General features: G+C 38.8%; 2 protein-coding genes across 6 annotated transcripts; one reads left to right on the top strand and one right to left on the bottom strand.

Moving 5' to 3' along the window:
- The first annotated feature begins 1,245 nt into the window (after positions 1–1,245).
- LOC115742069 (phosphatidylinositol 3,4,5-trisphosphate 3-phosphatase and protein-tyrosine-phosphatase PTEN2A-like) lies at positions 1,246–8,684 on the top strand. Of its 5 annotated transcripts, none has more exons than XM_030676156.2 (13): positions 1,246–1,413; positions 2,380–2,830; positions 3,443–3,544; positions 3,624–3,680; positions 4,551–4,616; positions 4,792–4,968; positions 5,094–5,180; positions 5,278–5,342; positions 5,416–5,492; positions 6,957–7,003; positions 7,134–7,264; positions 7,740–7,809; positions 7,913–8,684. In XM_030676156.2, exons 2-13 carry the CDS (start codon positions 2,408–2,410, stop codon positions 8,444–8,446), a joined length of 1,836 nt encoding a protein of 611 aa, XP_030532016.1. In that variant the 5' UTR covers positions 1,246–1,413; positions 2,380–2,407; the 3' UTR covers positions 8,447–8,684. The 5 variants fall into 5 exon arrangements, with proteins under 5 accessions (XP_030532016.1, XP_030532019.1, XP_048127988.1 ...); XM_030676159.2 differs by having other exon boundaries at positions 1,257–1,413; positions 2,400–2,830; XM_048272031.1 differs by lacking the exon at positions 1,246–1,413 and adding an exon at positions 1,624–1,815 and having other exon boundaries at positions 2,400–2,830.
- Positions 8,685–9,359: 675 nt separating this feature from the next.
- Positions 9,360–15,873, bottom strand: LOC115742071 (small RNA degrading nuclease 1). The gene is made up of 12 exons (XM_030676164.2): positions 15,721–15,873; positions 15,099–15,281; positions 14,910–14,999; positions 14,034–14,102; positions 12,257–12,397; positions 11,765–11,881; positions 11,606–11,675; positions 11,361–11,461; positions 10,962–11,096; positions 10,766–10,873; positions 9,963–10,067; positions 9,360–9,836 (listed from the first exon to the last, which is right to left on the bottom strand). The coding sequence occupies exons 1-12, from the start codon at positions 15,751–15,753 to the stop codon at positions 9,411–9,413; spliced, it is 1,578 nt and encodes a 525-aa protein (XP_030532024.1). The 5' UTR covers positions 15,754–15,873; the 3' UTR covers positions 9,360–9,410.
- Positions 15,874–19,537: the final 3,664 nt, after the last annotated feature.

Below are 19,537 nucleotides of genomic sequence, written 5' to 3'. Positions count from 1 at the left end.
GCCTAGCAAGGGTCACTAGCCCTCCAATGATGGACAATGGCAACCACCCCTCCCCAACAAGGCCCTGCCATGCCCTTCTTCTTCTTCTTCTTCTTCTTCTTCTTCTTCTTTTCTAGTTTTAGCTTTTTAAAATTAAACTCTAGCCTTTTTAACTTTTCTAATGTAATTTAAATAAGATTTGGAAAAAGAAAATGATAAAAAAAGTCACGTATGAGAGAGAAATTAGTTTAAAAATGTCATATCAACATATTCCGTTAAATAAATTAATGATATTAATAGAATGACTTAATTGCAACAATTCGACAAGTTTTTAAGATTTAATTTCACTTTTTGAAAGTTTTAATACTCAATTACATTTTCACGATAAGTTTTAAAACTTCTAATGCACTTATCCCAAAAATTAAATATAAGTCGTATGATGAAGTCAAAAGGGAATATAAACTACTGCTCAAATTGAGAATAGCAATTTTTTCAAACTTGTCGAAGCTTGATTAGCACATTCTATATGGGCAAAAACCATTATAACTAGATGGAAATGCACAATTGGGTCTCTAAATTTATTCTATATTTCTAATTTGACCCTTAAAATTGTGATTTGGACAGTTGAGTTCTTCAACTTACAAGTCGTTTTTGGTTGCCCCACAAGAGGTAGACTAAGCAATTCCGTCTCTTAATGGGGTCACCTTTCCTCGTTTCTTGAGAAAAAAATATTTTGATTCAATATTTAAAAATATAACATAAATATACTACTCGACAATACAAAACTAATACTTCGAAATTATAGCAAGAAATTATAACGAATAAGGAAAACACTAATACTAAATTATAATCTAAGCCATAATTAAAAAGTATTAATCATTATACCGTTACATTGTAAACGATAATCAATAACTCAAACATTTTAGCTAAGAAATATCGATTAATATACCATCCACTTATTATTATAGTTATATTTTGCCTAGCATCGATACTGTGTCGGTTTCAATTTGCCGTAATCACAAGCTAAAGGATTTTATTGGAAGAATTTTGGAAAAATTATCAGTTCAATGACTATATTTAGAAAAAAAAAAAAAAGAATGCAAGTTCAAAGATGAACATGCTCTTTCTCAATCTTCAATTAAAGGATTGCAACTAAGAATGTGCATTGTTCATATTTTCAATTAAATATTGGCTACGATCTGTGTTTTTTTTTTTTTTTTTAAGTATAAACTTTTGGCGTCAATTGTTTTCCTTTAATTAAAAAAAAAAGGAATTCCCGGGAAAATGGCTTAAACTGGGAGTGACCAGACTTGAAGTTCGCCATTTCTTCGTGCCTGCATCTCCTCGGGAAAGAGAAAGCTCTCTCGCTCGCTCTCGCTCTCGCTCTTTCTTTGTCTCAGTGGATCTCAGCATTTCTTGTCAAGCAATCTGCTCGTAAGTATCGTTCTTGTTTCTCCATATCCACACGCATTTTCGAAAATGCGTGTCGATTCTTGATCTGTGTGGGTTGATGTATGTGCCCTTTAGCCTTCTTGTCCAGATCTCTCTTCCTCTCTGTTTTGTTCGTCTCTGTGGACCGTCGATAAACAAGCTTTTAATGCTTCGCAAGATCAACTTGGTTGGGCTTGGCCTCAACCAAAGAAATGGTGTTTAACGTGTTTATGCGGACATCATTACTTTATGTTCTTGATAATTTGCCCGAGAGATCCCCCAAGATTTGTTGTTCCTCATGCCCTGATTATCGAATGCTTGTTAGTCAATGAGGAAGGGCCTCTTTTAACTGTGTTGATGTATGCTACTTGAGAATTGGGTGCTTCAAGGATAAGGGCTACACAAGTTAAGTTAATCTGAATACCCACAAATGAAGTTTCAATTTTAACAAAGATTGGTCGTTTGTTCTTTATTATTGTTTGGAAAGAGCTGTTTATAATTTGTGAATAGGAAGGCTAGATCTCTGGTGACATAATCTTATCAGGGAATTGCTTGTGATGCGATGCACCGACCACAGAATGGAAATTTATCGCACGTGTCACTGCACATTTTACTTTGGAGCAATCTTGTGGTCGAGCTGCCTATGAGCATCACTTCTCATTAATTTCCTTGAATGCTGACTAATACATCCACAATGTTATGTCGGCTCTGAGGAGTAGGTGCTCATTGCTGATAGTGATGTAAGCCTAGTTTCCTTTCTCTTCGATTATCTCTATGTGTTGTTCAATGTGACTAGCTATTAGCCATCTTGACTTATGGTAGTGACCGTTCTTTTTCTCCAAAATATTTTTTTTGCCTCTTATATTCGAAGGTGTTTAGGTAGGATGATGGTGGTATGCCCTAAGAGTAGCTTGTTGGATGCAAACTGTACATGCTTCAAATTGCTAGTGTAACTTGGATGAGTTGCAGCTTTTGATCATTGCATTTGGGTGGCAAGATGGATGCCAAACCAGTGGATTCATCATCTCAATCTCCTTCCACTTCTTCTGAAGATAAACCCACTGTCCCTAGCGTTTCCCGGACAGAGACCCCTTCCTTGCCATCTTTCTTCTCCGCCTCCAGCATATCATCTTGGACACAGAATTTGAAACTTCCGCAGCAGGCAGCATCTTCACAGGACAGTTCACAGAGTCCAAATTCAGGGATTGCAACACTATCAAGATTTGCCAATGGCATGAGATTTCGATTGCCTGCAGGAACCCCAACAACAAATGAGGCTGTTCAGGGCACCTCAGAAAATGCTCAATCTGGTGTCCTTGGATCAGTTGCAAAAGGGTTGCTTGATTCGTCCCGCAATGCTGTGAAGGCTGTGCAGGTCAAGGCACGTCATGTTGTCTCACAAAATAAGAGGAGATACCAGGTAAGATGAATATGTTTTGTGGATCATTTCAAAGTCATCCTAGCCTTGAAGGAAATAAACAGAAGTACGACATGGTGGAAAGTTACAAATAGGGGTCTTGCATTTTGGTCGAATTCCAGGCAAACCCTGTCCAAGAAACCTAGGCACTGGCCCCAATGTTAGGTGTTTATATAGCAATGTTTGTATTTCATGGATGCAAATTAAATCTTTAATCTTAGTATCTAAAGGAATGAGTTGAGTCAATACTAGCCAACTGTACAGAAATATGCATTTGAGAACGCAAAAGTTGGGTAGTAATCACCTTTCAGAAGAGGGGTGAAGGTATTTTGAATGGAGGTCTTGTGTAAATTCTCACATAGAACTGGTGGAGAAGAGCTACGGATACTCCTATACTTATGCTCATTATTCTCTGTTACGAATTCATAATTTATCTACAGCATTTTGGCAGTCGCTTTATTGAACGTAACTTCATGTTATTTTCGCTTTGATGCTGTCACGTACATTCTTTTTCTCTCTTTACACACCTATTTGTCTGGTAATAACTCTTATATATGCACATTCAGTGGTATGTTTAGTCTTTCTATTGTGCTAATCATGCCATGTACTTAATAGGAAGGAGGATTCGATTTGGATATGACTTATATCACTGAGAATGTAATTGCAATGGGATTCCCAGCTGGAGATATAAGCTCAGGTCTATTTGGGTATTTTGAGGTGAAAAGCTCAGCCAGAATTTACTATATGTTCGACCCCAGACTTTCTGACAATGTAGTAACTGAAGCTTTTTTCCCAGGGCTTTTATCGTAATCATATGGAAGAGGTGATTACTTTTTTTGAGACGCATCACCAGGTAGTGTTATCTTTCCAACAACCCATTTCTATGAGTTATTTTTTTACTTTTTTTTTTTTTTTGTCGTGCTCTTTTCCCCCCTATATGACACAGTTCTAGTAATCGGTATGTTGATCTACGCTGGGATCTGTAAATCTTCATATAGTTCATGGTAAGACATGTTATTGAGGAGTCAGATGAGTTAGATAACGTTTGCTGAGTTTGCAGATAGTTCTATTGCCATCCTTTGAAATTAGCTGCTGTGTAACAAAGCTTATATGTGAACATAGGTTTGTTCTGTTACATCAGACATTTTCTTTCTAACGAATTGAGATGGTATCTAGAAATGAGATGATGGCCCCGAAATTTGTCCGTTAGTTAAGCAACTACTTTTTTTAGCTTCAATATCTAACAAGGAAAAGAACAGATAGGCTGTCACTTTCCATTGTTTGAACTTCTTATCCATGACCTAGTCTGCTTCTTTTTCCAAGATGTGAGGAATTGCGTAATTTCATCTTAATGGTAGATATAGTAGATCCACTCCATTTCAAATTACTGCTAAATGCTACTGTCTATTCCTTTTCTCCAACATGAATGTACTGGCTCAGTGTTTTCTGTGAGGTAGCATTTTAATTGGGCAACTTAAGTCAGCAGATTAGATTGTTGAGAATCTTGAGATGAGATCAGTTCGCTTATGTGCTTCATTCCTACAAAAATGTAATTACTGTCTAATTTGCTTCTACACTGAACTAGTTCAGCAACTGATCTTACCTTTCCTTCTTTAAGAGATGGTGCTTGGGAAGATTAGTTTGACATTCTGATTGCATTGTTTCCTATTACTACCTTTGTTATTGTCTTAATTACTGCTTCATACAAACATTTTATCTGCAGGGAAAGTACAAAGTCTATAATCTCTGTTTAGAAAGGCTATATGATTCATCACTTTTTGGTGGGAAGGTAATATTTATACTCTCTCTCTCTCTCTCTCTCTCTCTCTCTCACTGTGGGTGGGGGAGGTTGTGACCTATCAAAGTCAAAGCTAAGCATTTGTTAGTGCTGTGATCATTATGGCTTCCTGCTACATATCTAAGTTTCCCGAGTATGAGCTTTTGACTTTTTGGATGCATCATAGGTGGCGACTTTTCCATTTGCTGATCACAATTGCCCACCTATGCCACTTATACTATCCTTTTGTCAAAGTGCGTCCTCATGGTTGAAGGAGGACATAGAAAATGTAGTGGCCGTTCACTGTAAGGCCGGCATGGCTAGGACGGGGTTGATGATCTGTAGCCTTCTCTTGTTCCTGAAGGTAATCAGATAGAGAGACGTATGGTTCATCTGCTGTGCACTCGTATTTGTTCATGGAACTGAAGTATGTTTAGTATTTACTTTACTTCCTTTGCTCCTCTGTTTTGTATTTGTTTCATGATGCAGATCTTCCCTACAGCTGATGAGGCCATTGCTTATTACAATCAGAAAAGATGTATCGATGGCAAGGCTCTAGTTCTTCCGAGTCAAATTGTCAGTCAATATAACGTGAACAAAAATTTCTAGTGTGAGGTGTCAATCACCATTCACCATCACATCTTTCTGACAATTTTTTTTATTCTGTGAACAGAGGTTTGTCCAGTACTTTGAGCGTGTTTTAACTGGCTTCAGTAGAGAAATTCCAGCAGCACGTAGGTATGCTTCTTTAAATCAGTCATAAAATAACATAGATTGGTGTCATCCCATCCTAAAATTGAAAATTCATCAGATGCATGCTTAGAGGATTTCGGCTTCACAGATGTCCTTCCTGGATAAGGCCGGCAATTACGATATCTGATCATAATGGTATGTTTTGTATCTCTTTTCCGCTTGTATTTTTCATATTGTCTCCCTATGTTTTGCGAATTGGAGACATAACGAACATCTTTGTCTCTGGTTGTATTCATGTTGCTTGTGGATGCTCTTTATAACATACCTCACACATCAGAATCTGGTCTGATGTCAATACATACCTCTACTATATCAGGATATTTTTGTTATTTTCACCCATGAAGATTTGTGGCCAATATGACTCATCTTAATATGGAGTGATGTAGCCATCCCTAAAGTAATCAAAACAGGTGTTGTTTGCTCGAGGAAGACTTCTATGCCTCTGTTACATGCCCTCTTCTCTGTAATCTTCAGTAAACGCATTTCTCAATTTGGAGAGTTTTTTTAGCTTATACAAGTTTTTCAAGCTTTGCTACTTTCTCGAAAGGAAAGGAGAACCAAAAGAATAAGCAAGGCAATATGTAATGCAAACTATTAATTTGAACCAGAAGTACTGACAACTGGACTGAAAGAACTATCACAGAGAAATTAAGTTGGAAATGATTATTTTGCAACATTATTGTTTGTAGAAAAACCCAATAGGCAATAAAAAATGCGGGAGCTGGATAGTTTCACATTTAAGTAAGTGAACTTCAGCCAAAAAATTGGATTTTAAGCTACTTTTTAATTTTCAAAGTGGCTTTTTCTGCATTTCTTGAGATCTGATATGTGTAGTCATGGCTGTTTGCTTTTCCTTGGACGTTTGAAATTCTGATGCTTCTGAAATGTAGTAGAGAAGACTACTGAAGTAAGTCCAGATGTCCATGGCAGCAGGATGTCAATAAAAGAGTTTACTTGGCTATTCATTTGCGTACTAAATAAACAAAGATGTGAGAAAGAAACATAGCTTTCTCTTAAGCTGAAGCATTAGCTTGTTCAGTATTTCATGTCAAACCTCAAGAAATATTATCTTCTTCAGTTTCTGTCGAATTCTTTTCGTTTGCTAATTCCTCATACATTCTGCCCTCATCACTAAATTTAGGACCAGGTTAATGCTTATTTGGAGGACTCTAATGTTTGGTGACCTAGGAAGAGTTGACTTCATCAGGCTTTCTTCTTTGAAGTGCTTCTTTTTATTCATTACTTGAAAAGCAGTCTGGCGATTGAAACATGTCTTTTCACCATTTCATTTGTACTCTCCGTCTATAAATATTTTGTGTTTCATTGCATCTGTACATGGTAGCATAGATTTCCTGTCCACAGGTACCATCATGTTGGTCTTGAAGCATTTGATGTCTAGTGAGATCTTCAGTGTCAAGTTGAATAAGTCAAATTTCCTGTACTTCATTTATGTCGTCGTGCAAGACTCGAAAGGAGAAAATTTTCAGCCTCTGGAATTCAGTCTTGACGCTGTGTTAATATTTCTTGTTTGCTTCTAACCAATTACCATTATCACATGTTACATGAAAGACTACTGACGGATTTCTCTTAAAATGATAGGTGTTCTCTTCTCCTCCAAAAAGCATCCCAAGATTAAAGATCTAACGGTAAAGCCTATATTTGAAAGTCTTCTCTAATTCTATTTGAACAACTTCTTGGCAACTTCATCTACATCAGCCTTCATAGACATCTCTTCTTTGTGGAGTCATATTAACCTGAGCTATTATGCATTTGAAGCCGCAAGATTTCTGGATCAAACCACCCAAGAAGGGAGTGGTCGTTTTTGCTATACCAGGAGAGCCTGGGCTGACAGAGTTGAAGGGCGACTTCAAAATCCACTTTCATGAGCACCAAGGAGATTTTTACTGGTTTGCTAATTACCTTTATTTTTCTCCTTATGGTTTTTTTATCGGATGATAGTTCACCTGGATCGGAAATGACAATGGCTCAATATTGTAGCCAAGGCCACATGATTGTTATAATGACTCAACGTAATGAATAAAGCAAACAGAAGGCTCAATGCAATGCTATGTAAACAACTACTATCAAGCGTATCCTAAGTGGGGTAGGCTCAAATCTCAAAGTAGTATTTCGGTTGTACAGATTGCTTTACTTTTCCATGATTCTTTCTGTCCATGAAAATGCAACAGGGATTGAGGTCGATAACCGAAAAAGCTTATAAACCACGTGCAAAAAAGAGCATTTCTGCAATACATGGTTTATGGGATATATTTGAAAGATATTTGCAAATTTTCATTCATCATGGACACAGTTTCCTTATTTCTTGTGCTGGCTTGGGGCATATTTACCATCTAAATTACCTTATTTTTTATTCTCTTTCAGTTGGTTAAATACGACAATGATGGAAAACAGAATACTTTTAAGCTCATCTGATCTTGATGGCTTCGACAAGGTAAAAGATGTAGTTATTACCTGTGTGCTTCTTTGAGCATATGTAAATTTCTCCATGATTTTGTTCTTTCCTCATTCAAGAACTACTGCTAATCACCACGCAGAGAAATCTTCCTTCTCCTGGATTCCACGTGGAAGTTGTAATGATAGATTATGACGGCACCATGCCAGCGAAGGCCAATAGCGACTCCACCAGCAAGGAACCTGAGACTATGTCAAGAAGTTCAGATACAAATGGTGAAGCCGCAACAAAATCAAACAGTACGAAGGCATCTCAAAAAGATGACAACGACGATGATGTTTTCTCTGACAGTGAAGGAGAGGAGTCTCGTCCCTCAAATAACAAGCAAGTACGACCTCTTTGTGGTGATGAGCCGACTCTTGTTCCTGATACTAGGAGTGCCTCGGTGAAGCAAATGGAGAGAGTGACGCAAAGTGCTGATAAGCTGTCACTGGGCAGTGAGCGATACTCAGAGAGTTATGCTAATAAGGAAGTGCGTAGTGATGGAGCTGAGAAATCTGCTTCTGGGCTGGATATGCCTAAGCTGGACTCTGGTGGAGTCAGTGACTTTAAAGCCATAGCAGCCGATGCCTCAGTTTTCACATTCGGAAATGAAGAAGATTACGAGAGCGAATGACAAGTTATGGTCCATTGTTGTTTGAGCTTGAACGCTACAAAGAATCTCAAGTCATGGACTGGAAGAGTACAGGAGCATCTGAACTGGAGAAGAGTTGGTTAACAGGCTTCGATGCGTATTTGTTACATTCATTTGTTTCTCGTCCGTGTCGGGTTCCATTCCTATTCTTCTCAATTGTTTACGGTTCACTTTCAGATGTCACCTTGAAAACATCTTCCTGTTTCCTTTCTTTTGTTCTTTTTCTTTTTCTTCTAGCGTAACCATAACTTCATCGCCTTCGAAAGGCTGAGAAAAGTACTTCGCTGTAATGGTCATAACAAAATACAAAAGCCGAGAGTCGAATGCTTACTTCACATTTTAGTGATGCGTAGACAAACCACCTTGGATGCTGAAATTTGCAATACATACTTCATGCATATGTCAATGGGAAAGCGTGCGTGATAAACTTGCTAATGTCTTAAGCATCGCCATTTCCAGAAAGGCAGATCATCGGCAAGAAATTTCGAAGACTTCAAACCGTGCAACTCGTATAGATTCTTCCATCTAGATTGACCACCACTTTCTAAATGTATCAGAGCTTAAGAACCAGCAAACAGAGTGAAAAGATCAGCCCTGCGCCCACATAATTTAGTACGCTCTTTACATTAATGTGAGGAAACAACACAGTTTTAAGCATGTCTCTTGATACATACTACTTCAGAAATACAAACTCCATTTGAAAAGCGCGGGAAATCAGCTCTGAGAGGCGACTAATTTCCATCCTCAAAGCAGTAGCAGCACCAAGATGATTTCCTAAGCCTAAAGAACAAAAGCGGGCCAATAAACCACCTAACTTTTCTATGAATTAAATGGTCCACACAGTTCCATCATTGCCCAAAATTGGAATTTCTGCACCATTCTGGTGCAAAGGCAAAATGGTAAGAGCACAATTAATCATAAGCGTAAGCCATCCACTTTTTCTTAATCAGATCCTGATTTTGAACTTCTTTGACTTTCTCTGCAGCTCTTTTTCCTTATGTTGTTGCACAATCTTGTTGAGAACAGAGATCTCAAGATCCTTTTGGGATAACTCGTGCTTTAATCTTTCAATCTCTTGCAAGTGGTCTTCACGTCGACTTACTATTTGAAGATCCTTTTGCCTCAGCTCCTCCTTCAATCTCTCGATCTCTTTCAAGTGATCATCGCACTGATTAGCAACTGCCATCTCAATCTCTCCGATCTTGCTCGCCTTCATTTTTTTCAGTTCCCCAGAGTCCAACATCTCTGCTGCTCTCTTCTTTAACAACTGGCCGAGGGAGTTGTCGTGCATTGCTTTACGGACACATAAATTAGCCTCAGTACCGGTACTGAGATGAAATGCAACAACTTTCTGAGACCGTCCATATGAGTCCTTTAAAGAACATTTCAATCAGTTTTGGAAATCAAGAGTGAAATGAGCAATTATCAAGAGCCTCCATCTAGAAAGAATAGAGAAGAAGCAATCCCCTCATGGATCATTTATAGGATAAGAATGTACCTTCTCCAAAGTGCCCTCTAAACTTTCATAGACTCGATGTGCCTCTTCCATACTGCTGAAGACGGCCAAAGCTGAATATGTATCCCCACGAGCATTCTTAGATGGCTGCAGGAAGAAATGATCCCCCACTGAACAAACATAATGAAAGCGACAACAAGGTGTGGCGTAATAGCACGTCAAGCCACACATCTAGATACGCAGCAATATACCAGTACATCTCATTAACTCCCAGACCACTTCAGCAAACCATCAGATGTAGCAAGCTTAAAATAATTTAAAGGCTAAAATTAAAGTATAAAGATTGAAATCTTGCTGTATAGAGCTCTTTATCCAATAGCCTACCACCGAACAGCTATTACTTATGCAAACTGCAAAATTCTTACATCCAAACCTTTTTTATTTTCCTGAGGGTGAGGTGACAGTACCGTTTAGAGAATATTCTCTAGTTAACAAGTTTGTCATAATAAATATTAAATACATGCACTGACTGTTCTGTCATCAGTTATTTCCATAATTTCCCATGTCTGTAGAGAATAAAAGGAATTAGCTGAGAATACCAATATAGGAACAGTTTTGCTCACCAAGTTAAACTTGTAACCTGTCTCAACATTTAGTTGGGACAAGATAGACCATGCTATTTTCTCTAACTGTTCCACAGAAAACAAGCGACAAGAGAAAGCCTACACAGGTAAAACTCTCAGGGAAAGCATCACCAATACCCAACAAGGTGGGTTTAACTACTACATTAGATGGCGCAAATATTATAACCATATCATTACGTATACTGTGTCTCAAATTCAAACCTTTGGTTCAACTGTAAATTCCCCAGGTATTGCTCTATGTAATTCTCCTATGGGCACAATTTTAGGTATCCTGTGAAGCAGCAGCTTTGCCACTTCGGAATTAGGTACCTAGAAAAGGAGAAAATCAAGAGATCAAGAAAGGAAGTTTAGCGATAGCAACATCACAGAAACTCAAGAAGCAAGTATAGAAACTCACGTCATCATGGAGAGACAGAATATTTGTATCACATCCACGCTCAATAACAGCAAGAACAAGCTTCATTGCAGCAGAAGCATCATCTACACAATTATGTGGTGCACCCTTCTCTCTAACTTCATAGCCCAGAACAGACTGCCAAAATGACACATTAAACTCATCAATAATGCACAGAATGCATCCTCTGCTTGCTATAATTCCGCAAAAGGGATGTCCAAGATAGGACTTGTAACAGGTATACCATATCCAAAAGGCAGAAAACTAAAACATAAGCATTTGAGTGGAAACTTCAGAAGAACTAGATGCTTTGGCCTTAAAACACTAGAAAGTAGATGTAGAAACTTTTACTGGATAGGTACAGAAAGTGGACACGATACATCAAAATTTCGAGTTACTTGCCTTACACAGATTATTTAAAGATGGCTTTCTTTGAAAACATGCATCAGGATACTTGAAGATGTATGAGGTATCAATTACTCTCGCATGATCCAGCTTCAGTGCTGAAACCAAAGATACAGAATGAAAGTAGAAACTTAGGATATACTGCAACCAGATGGAAAACTACCACTACTAAATGATTTCTCAAAGTTCTAGTACTGGCAGAGAGCAAAATGTTAATGTATCAAATCAAAATGCTCAATTACCTCGCAAGTCACTGTTCAAACTGTGGCCAACTAGAATAGTTCCATGTGATAATAGCTTCTTCATAGATTTCTGCAAAATAGGCCAACTTTGTCTCAGTGAAGTAGCACTCAACTGTATAGACTAAGCATGAGGTGTGCAATGCCAAGCAGAGGATGCACCTGTACATCTGATAATGAGCATTTAATTACATCCAAATCTGCTGCAACGATTCCTGTAATCTCAGTTCTGTAATCTGCAATTGCTTTACCAGGATTCACAAACTCATTAAGTTTGACCTGCAACGACAAAGGTCCCAATAAAGCTCAAAATGTACGACAACAGATCTTGGAAATGACTGTTGAACCTTCTGTTTTGGGAGAGCCTGTTTTTTTCTCTTCAGGTGAGATTATTTCTAGAGTGGAAATTGCATCTCTCTCCCTCCACACAAAAGCGCCACAACAACAACACCGAGGCCCTCCCCCCCCCCACCCCCCACCCCCCACACCAAACACCCCCCAAACAAAAGGAGAAACAAATAGAGAGAGCTAAAAGTGCAGCAAGTTAAAACTAAAAGGAGAGAAATACAGCATGGGTTTATGTTTCTTTCCTTCTTCAAAAACCCATCAGCCATCATGCTACATCATCCAATGTGGTCATGAACAAACAAGTACCTTCAGACTGCGATCCACAACACATACTCTCACACAAGCTTCAGTGCCATCTTCACATAGCACCATCTCACAGTCGACAGCAACCACATCGGTTGATCTCATCACCTTGGACTTTTTCTTGAGCTTTGTAACCACCCATTCCTGCCTCACCATCTAACCATGTTAGGGAAAAGACGATGCAGAAAAGCATAATGTACATATCCATCATGCAGCACATTTAGCAACAAAGTTGCAAACTCAGATCGTCTAGGTAATGGAAAACAACTTAAGTAATAACTTCATTGGTCTCAACATCACCCAGCATGAACTTGACAATATGAAATAACATAGTTAGCCAAACAAATTAATTGATCAAAACAGCATATTACTACAATTTCTGGCTTCCTAACAACAAATAACCTGTTGTTCCTTCTAAAACTCACATTAAACTCTAACTTTCTCTTAGTTGCAGATAAGTGTAATGACAGTAAATTTCTAATAACTTACACTTAGTAATCCCTCGTGATAAAAATTAGGCTACACATAAAAGTACCCTTAGACAGAACTTAACCCAAAAAAGGCACTCTTTTCGTCATCACTAGTGGTCCTGCGCTTAGATTAAAAGTGGAAGGTCTTCATCAACAAAGTAGATAGCTATTAGAAATATTTACATAGGAATTTGGGGCAGCAGAGTGAGCTCTGCCTCCAAAGGATCTCGACCCCAACAGCTTATCACAATATAGCAATTTCATGGGCGTTGCCCAGTTTGAAGGATGCAAGGATAACCATGAGGATGGCAATCTGCATTACAGCAATTCCATTGCGTTGGCTAAGGCAACTAAGGAAAAATATCACTAAATTGAGGGACAGCAGTTAGCTATCTCATCATTTTTGTCCCCAAAATTTGCGAATAATAAATTATCCATTTGATACTTGAAAAATGTCTGTGCTTTAGACAATATTATTCATATAGAATGATTCTTGATTCTCAATGCAAGCGTCGCATGAAATGCATCAAAAGAAGGTTGTTTCGCATTAGATTTGACGCAATTTTCATTCTTAAATTTGGACAGACAATTGAGAAAATGCATGATTGACATGTGAAGGAGGAGATCCAACAAACCCATCCATGCATCAGCATCTCTCTATTTCTTAAACAGATATTCCTATAGTTCCAGTTCATGTTTACCAACTGAAAGGCCCACAAGGGTACACACATAACGAGATGCCCTGGATAAATTAATCCTGCAACTTACAATGATTATTTTATGACGTCCACACCCATTCTCTAAGCCACACTCAACTGGAAGCCTCAAATCAAAGGAATTAACACTGCAGACGTGCTAACTTATAGTGATTTTTAGCAGATCTTCCAAATCTAAAACTACTTGGATTTTTAATTTCCCTTCTCATATCTTGAGCGGAAGAAAGAATGAGAACTGAAATATAAAAGGCTACTGCTGCTACCATCCATAATGGTCAGCCTAGATGTTAATTATGCCCAACTGAGCCCCTGATGTCAATGGAGCCTTCCTTACCATACTAGAACTAGTTGTTGCAGACAATATGTCCCCCCATATAAAGCCGAGGTTTGACACTTTAAGGCAGGATTATTGCAGATTCAAGTGTTAAACTAGGAAACTCAATTCAATGAAGAACCTCATTGAACGTCTCACTAGGCAATATTCTATACCACTGCACATAACTCATTATATTGCAGCAACAAATGATAATGTGAACAACAGAATATTTGCTGTCAAGTAGCACTAAAAGAAAACCGGCAGGTATGATAACAAACCTCTTCATATGATGGGAAAGAATATTCCAACGGGTATTGTGGATGTTCCAGAGTGAGACAAACTAATCTCTGCACTGCCACCATCCCAATTAACAAGTATTAAAACATTTCTAATTGGATTCCATGAAGAAGATGAAAGGCTAAAGGATGTATAGCAGAAGTTATAAACACTAGACATAGGAAAAAGAGTATATCAAGATTCACGATACTTCACTAAGAAACGGCAATAGCATGAAAAAATGTAATTATACAAATTCACGAGTTTAGCTTACATCTGACATTAGAACCAACGAAGCAAAACAAGTGAAAATAAAAAGATAATTTGCCACTCATAACCATATACATTAGCCACTGAAAAAAGACAAATAGAATCACCTAAGAACGAATAAGCGACTTACTGCATTTGACATGAATGCAGTCGTGTGTCGGCATACTTGAAAGAAAGAAAATTGTCAAACCATTATCAAGAATCTAGATGCATAGCAACATCACCAACCCTGAACCAATAGGTGCAAATCATTCCACAGCAACAAAGATTACCATCAAGCAGAGTTACAGGAAATAGAACAAGAGAAAGAAAATTCACTTCTTGCATGCAATTTGAGAGAAAAAAGATCCAAGAAAAAATGCACATAAAGAGAATAACAACTAAAACCTTGGACAAGATGGAAAATCAAATAAAGCAACAGTAGGCAGAATCCAACAATTGACGGAAAAAGTAAAAACAAACAAAATAGTGTAACTTCTACTTCTAGCCAAAAGAGATGCAGTGGCTCAATGGCGCATTATCCACTAGTTAGGACTAAGATCATCGAGATGCAGCCTTCATCTTCAGACGAGAACAAAGCACTAAAACCCACAATTACCAAATCATACCTGTTCTGGGGACTCAAGCTGTGGAGATTCCTCTTTGAATAGCTCCGTTAGGGCACGGTTCGAATGGCATTGAATAACTTTCGCAAAAAGCTGCAACACCAAATTATAATCAGCGGCCATCTTAATTGTTCTCTATATTGTGGAGGGCTAAATTAAGCCTCAATAAAGGGATCCTCCAACATTAATTACCTTCAAATCGTTCTCATCAGTGAAAGTCTTCAAGAAAGCAACCAATACCTCCTTGGACCTCCTCGAGGGATCGCTCAAAGAGGCCCCTAATTGCTTGTCATAACTGTTCAAAAAATCCTTCCACACTCCTTTAGTACCGCTCATACCCCGCTTTTGGGCTAGTTTCACGACTTCAACAAGAACCTGCCAACAGTAGAAAAACAAGAAACTTGACACTTCCAGGATACAGAAGCTAGGTTAATCTGAATTAACCATCCCAAGAATGATTTAACTATGCAAAATCATTCTTTTAGAAGAAATTCTTCGAACAACCGGCACACACACGCATTGCTCAGAGCCAGACACGGCTTGAACTGGTGAATTACTTTCAACACCCTTTGTTCAGGTAAAGTAGTTTATATTAAACTGCAAGTATCTGGGCTTCAGTTTGCGAATTATAGCATCCCAAAAGACTCGTAAAAGACATAGCCCGTGTTCCGAATTACAGTTTAACGTGCTAAGAGAGGCGCGAAGCAAGAGAGCCCAGATGATGTCACGCGGATTCACAGCAACGGACTGCCGCGGAAGGGCTCGCAGATGCAGACAGAACCAGAGCAACACAGACAAAGAAGAGCAAGCTTACTTTTTTCTCTGCGACGTCGAGTTGACCTTCCATCGCTGCGAGCGAGCGAACGAGAGAGAGAGGAAGAGGAGAGGCGCCAAAGAAGAGGGACGGTGGCGAAGCAAGAGATTCAAGTAGGGGTTGCAAAATGCGGCGGCCCAAGTGGCTTGAAACAATCAACCTTGTCTTCCGACATTTTCATAAGAGCAGTTTAGTTTTTTTGAAACCCATTGTTGTTTGGGCCGACTTCTTGCAAATTTCATCACACGTACTTTTATGTTTATTTAATGCGAAAAGCAAAACATCCATAACTTCTCGAAATAATCATTGATCGTAAATATAAATTTTTGTTTCGTGGACTTTCGGAATTATTATCTATCTATCTATCAGTTTAATATTTTGAGAGAATGTCGCGAGTAAATCGAAAACAAGTTGCCCCGACACACAAAAAGTAATCACTCCTCGTTATCCGCACATTTGTAATTACATTTATCGACTAGATCATGCGAGCATGGCATGCTTTTTTAGACCTTGTTAATGGGCGAAATCGTTCAAGCCGGACTGCGATGCCTAAACGAAAAAGTCCTTAACCAAGGCTTGCGCTATATAAATGGAAAACATATTTCCACCATGAAATGATTAGGCCTAGGTGGGCTAACTTGGGCTTAAGTGGATAGGCCCCAACCACCGAATGTTCAACCTTGCTTCGAGCCCAGTAGTCCTAGGCAGGCCCAGTAAGCTCTTGATCAGGCCCACGTGCACTCAATCGCGAGAAAAGACTTTTGCCAGTTGATAAAAGACTGAAAACAGTCTTATGTGATTAATGACAAGCTGTCATGGCCTAGAGTAAGGGTGATCGGTTTTCGAGTCGGAACAATTCCACCTTAGAACTGGGAACTCGACCGGTAGGGCTGGGAACCAGATTGGTAGGTCTCAGTCCGGTTTTCGAGTTGGTTTGGTCCGGTCTGGTTTAGAATTTTGGCAATTTTCTTTTATTTACTTATTAAAAGAAAAGAAAAATTTTAAATAAAAAACATGTAGGCGGTTCGATTCCGCACTTGGAACAGGAATCGGTCTGCCTGGTCCGGTTCTCGTGCACACCCCTAGTCCAATACATGGATCCTGCTAGCATGCAAGTCACCGGGGTACCAGCCTTTTTGCTCGAGGTAGGGCATTTGTAAACAGGAGAAAACACCCAGTTAGAGATTGGATGATAAACGTAATACTAGTGGAGCTTCTAAGAGCAATCTAGGACGCGCGATAACTAGTGGATCAATTCGATGTTCGTTTCGACATTGGTCGCTTGATCTTGCGCAGAGCACGGATAATCGTTCCGCATACAAAGCAAAGCCAGGTGCGGTACTTGGTGGGCTTTAGTTTGGGTTGGAAGTCGAGATTTCGGGTAGAATATTCTTGAGCTAGATTCTCAAGCGATGGCAAAACTGCTTGAGAAGGAATTGCTTGTGCTGACTGGTTGGCAAATTTTTCCTTTTTCTATTTATACTAGGAACTTTTTCAGCTAATAATCTATCTTTGAATTCGATTCCTTGATTTAAGTCGGGTATTCTTGTGCGAAGCCTTTGAAACGATATTAAGTATTGCCCGGGTTTAGGCCCCATTTTATAATGAAAAAACAAGTACATGGATGACAATCACCAGACTGAAAGTGCAAGGTAGGGGTAAGCAAATCGGACCGCCCGAATCGGGGCCGCCCGGACTGGACTGGGACCGGTGGTCCGGTTCCCGGTTCTAGAGGGAGCGGTCCGATTCTCGGTTCTAGGGTCCGTCAAGACCGGATTGGACCGCCCGGACCGGACCGATCGAATTTTTTTTTTATTTTGATCATGAAAACTCCATGCGCATGGAGTTTTCTCGATCTTGTCTTTTTAGTCCCCAAACGAAATCGCCATTTCGATCTTGCCTCAGCTGGTTCTTGGGCCTTTTTTGACCCGAAGGGAGATCGTTTCTGTTTGAATTCCATGTGCATTTTGAAAACAATCATACAAAAGAATTTCGGCTTTGCCTTGAAAGACCTGTTTTAGGAAATGAACTCGAAATTTTCTTATGCCCAGCCTCTATATTTGCTGGACCGGAACCGTCCAGGAATGGTGCATTCTTTTTTTTTTTTGGGCATGTGTCCAATCCAATAGAACTGCCGGGGACCGAACCAGGACCCATGGTCCGATTCCTGGTTTTGGAAAATTGAGAACCGGGACCACCGGTCCTGTTATCAATTCTTGAGGAAAACCGGACCGAACCAGAAACCGATCACCCTTAGTGCAAGGGATAACTCCATAAAATTCGCAAAGTATAGGGGGTTCGGGACAATTTAACTAAATTGCCCCCCCGGGCCAGATAATGGGCTTGATGGAGAGGCAAGTAGTGCTTCATTTGGGCCATGAATTATGGGGGCCCGTTTGATAATCAAATTAAGTGCGGTTGAAAATTATGATTGATTCTGTTTATTGATCTTAATTGGCATTGATTTAAAAGATTCCATTAAGTCAGACATCCACTTAATTGTGGTGACTAAGGGGAGAGGTTTACTTAATTTATTCAACTGAAAAAAACAATTGATCCGACCTAGAATCTTATCAAATATGCTGATTAAACCTTAACAATAATGATCGTCATGCTTCCTTGGTAAGAAATTAATAATGTTCAACCAACTTTTTAAAACGGCCTCTTATCTGTATTTTCAGGTACTTAACATTGCCAATATTTGAAACTTAGTAATTAAGTTTCAGCACTTGTTTTTTTTTTTTTTTCAGCTTTATCGAACAAAATATAAACTGAACTCCTCTCACCATTGAGTAATACCTAAGGTTTTCAATTTGAATCGGTCTTTCGTAATGTGTCATGTCAAAATTGAGATTTATCTTGAACATAACATGGGTGCTAACCGCGTCATGTCCTTGAAATCCATATATGGCCCTAAAAGGTTACACGACGGGTCATGTTTAATAAATTTAAGATATGTGAGTCTCATATAGACGTGTAAAAAATGTAATGAAATGTGTGGTAATGGGCATCTAACATATTTAGATGTGCTCCGTTGGCGGAAGTAAGTACGTTGAAAGGCTCGACCCGTGAACACATTTACTGAGCATAAAAACGGGTTATGATTTGACGAAACAAACATGATTAAACTTAATCAAAACACGCTTAACCACGTGTCGAGACTACAACAGCCGGCCACTAAATGTAAGTAAGTAAGGATTGTCGGACGAGTGATTCGTGAATGTTCATGGAAGATTACGCATGTAAGGATGCAAAAACATAATTGTACTTTGTAATAGACGAGTAACTCGTGAATTTTTCAAGAGTATACGCAATTGTTCAGACAGCCTCTTCTGGCTCTCCCTACTCGAGTAGTGTTACTAACCGACTAGATTTTATGGATACTAACCAAACATTAAATCAAATCAAAAGTTAAAAGAATTGTTTTCGGCTAAATCTCTTCGAAAGTCGGTGAAAGTGAAAATCGGCACCAACAATCATCAACGTTTTGTTTAATGCGCAATGTGGGCTGCATATGAAAGAATTTTTTTTTTTTTTGTCTGTACGGAGAAAAATGTTCAAAAAGCCTTCTCTCTCTTCTAATTTTGGATTCTTTTTTTTATCTTTCTCCTATAAAATTAGTTTTACTTGTTTTTACGAGATGCCACGGTAGCTCAAAAAACTTTTAAAAAAATTCCTGTGGAATTTTTGGCGTGCCATATCACGAATTTTGTTAAGTGAATTTCGGAACGGCTTGATTGTGCCAGATTCAAAATATTTAAGATTTAACTGCACTTTTTTTTTTTTAGATGTTTTCCATTTTAGAAAAAATGTTTAG

The sequence above is a fragment of the Rhodamnia argentea genome, chromosome 11 (genome assembly GCF_020921035.1).
Source record: "Rhodamnia argentea isolate NSW1041297 chromosome 11, ASM2092103v1, whole genome shotgun sequence".
In the NCBI taxonomy this organism is placed as follows: Eukaryota; Viridiplantae; Streptophyta; class Magnoliopsida; order Myrtales; family Myrtaceae; genus Rhodamnia; species Rhodamnia argentea.
The sequence above is the reverse complement of the archived record's forward strand: the minus strand, read 5'-3'. Positions and strand labels throughout refer to the sequence as shown.

Excerpts from the sequence above, each read along its gene's own strand:
- LOC115742069 (XM_030676156.2), top strand. The coding sequence starts at position 2,408 with ATGGATGCCAAACCAGTGGATTCATCATCTCAATCTCCTTCCACTTCT. Across the intron at positions 3,545-3,623 it reads GTCTATTTGGGTATTTTGAG|GGCTTTTATCGTAATCATAT; the intron begins GTGAAAAGCTCA and ends CTTTTTTCCCAG. Across the intron at positions 5,181-5,277 it reads TAGTTCTTCCGAGTCAAATT|AGGTTTGTCCAGTACTTTGA; the intron begins GTCAGTCAATAT and ends TTCTGTGAACAG.
- LOC115742071 (XM_030676164.2), bottom strand. The coding sequence starts at position 15,753 with ATGGAAGGTCAACTCGACGTCGCAGAGAAAAAA. Across the intron at positions 11,462-11,605 it reads TTTGAACAGTGACTTGCGAG|CACTGAAGCTGGATCATGCG; the intron begins GTAATTGAGCAT and ends CTTTGGTTTCAG. Across the intron at positions 9,837-9,962 it reads TAGAGGGCACTTTGGAGAAG|GACTCATATGGACGGTCTCA; the intron begins GTACATTCTTAT and ends TGTTCTTTAAAG.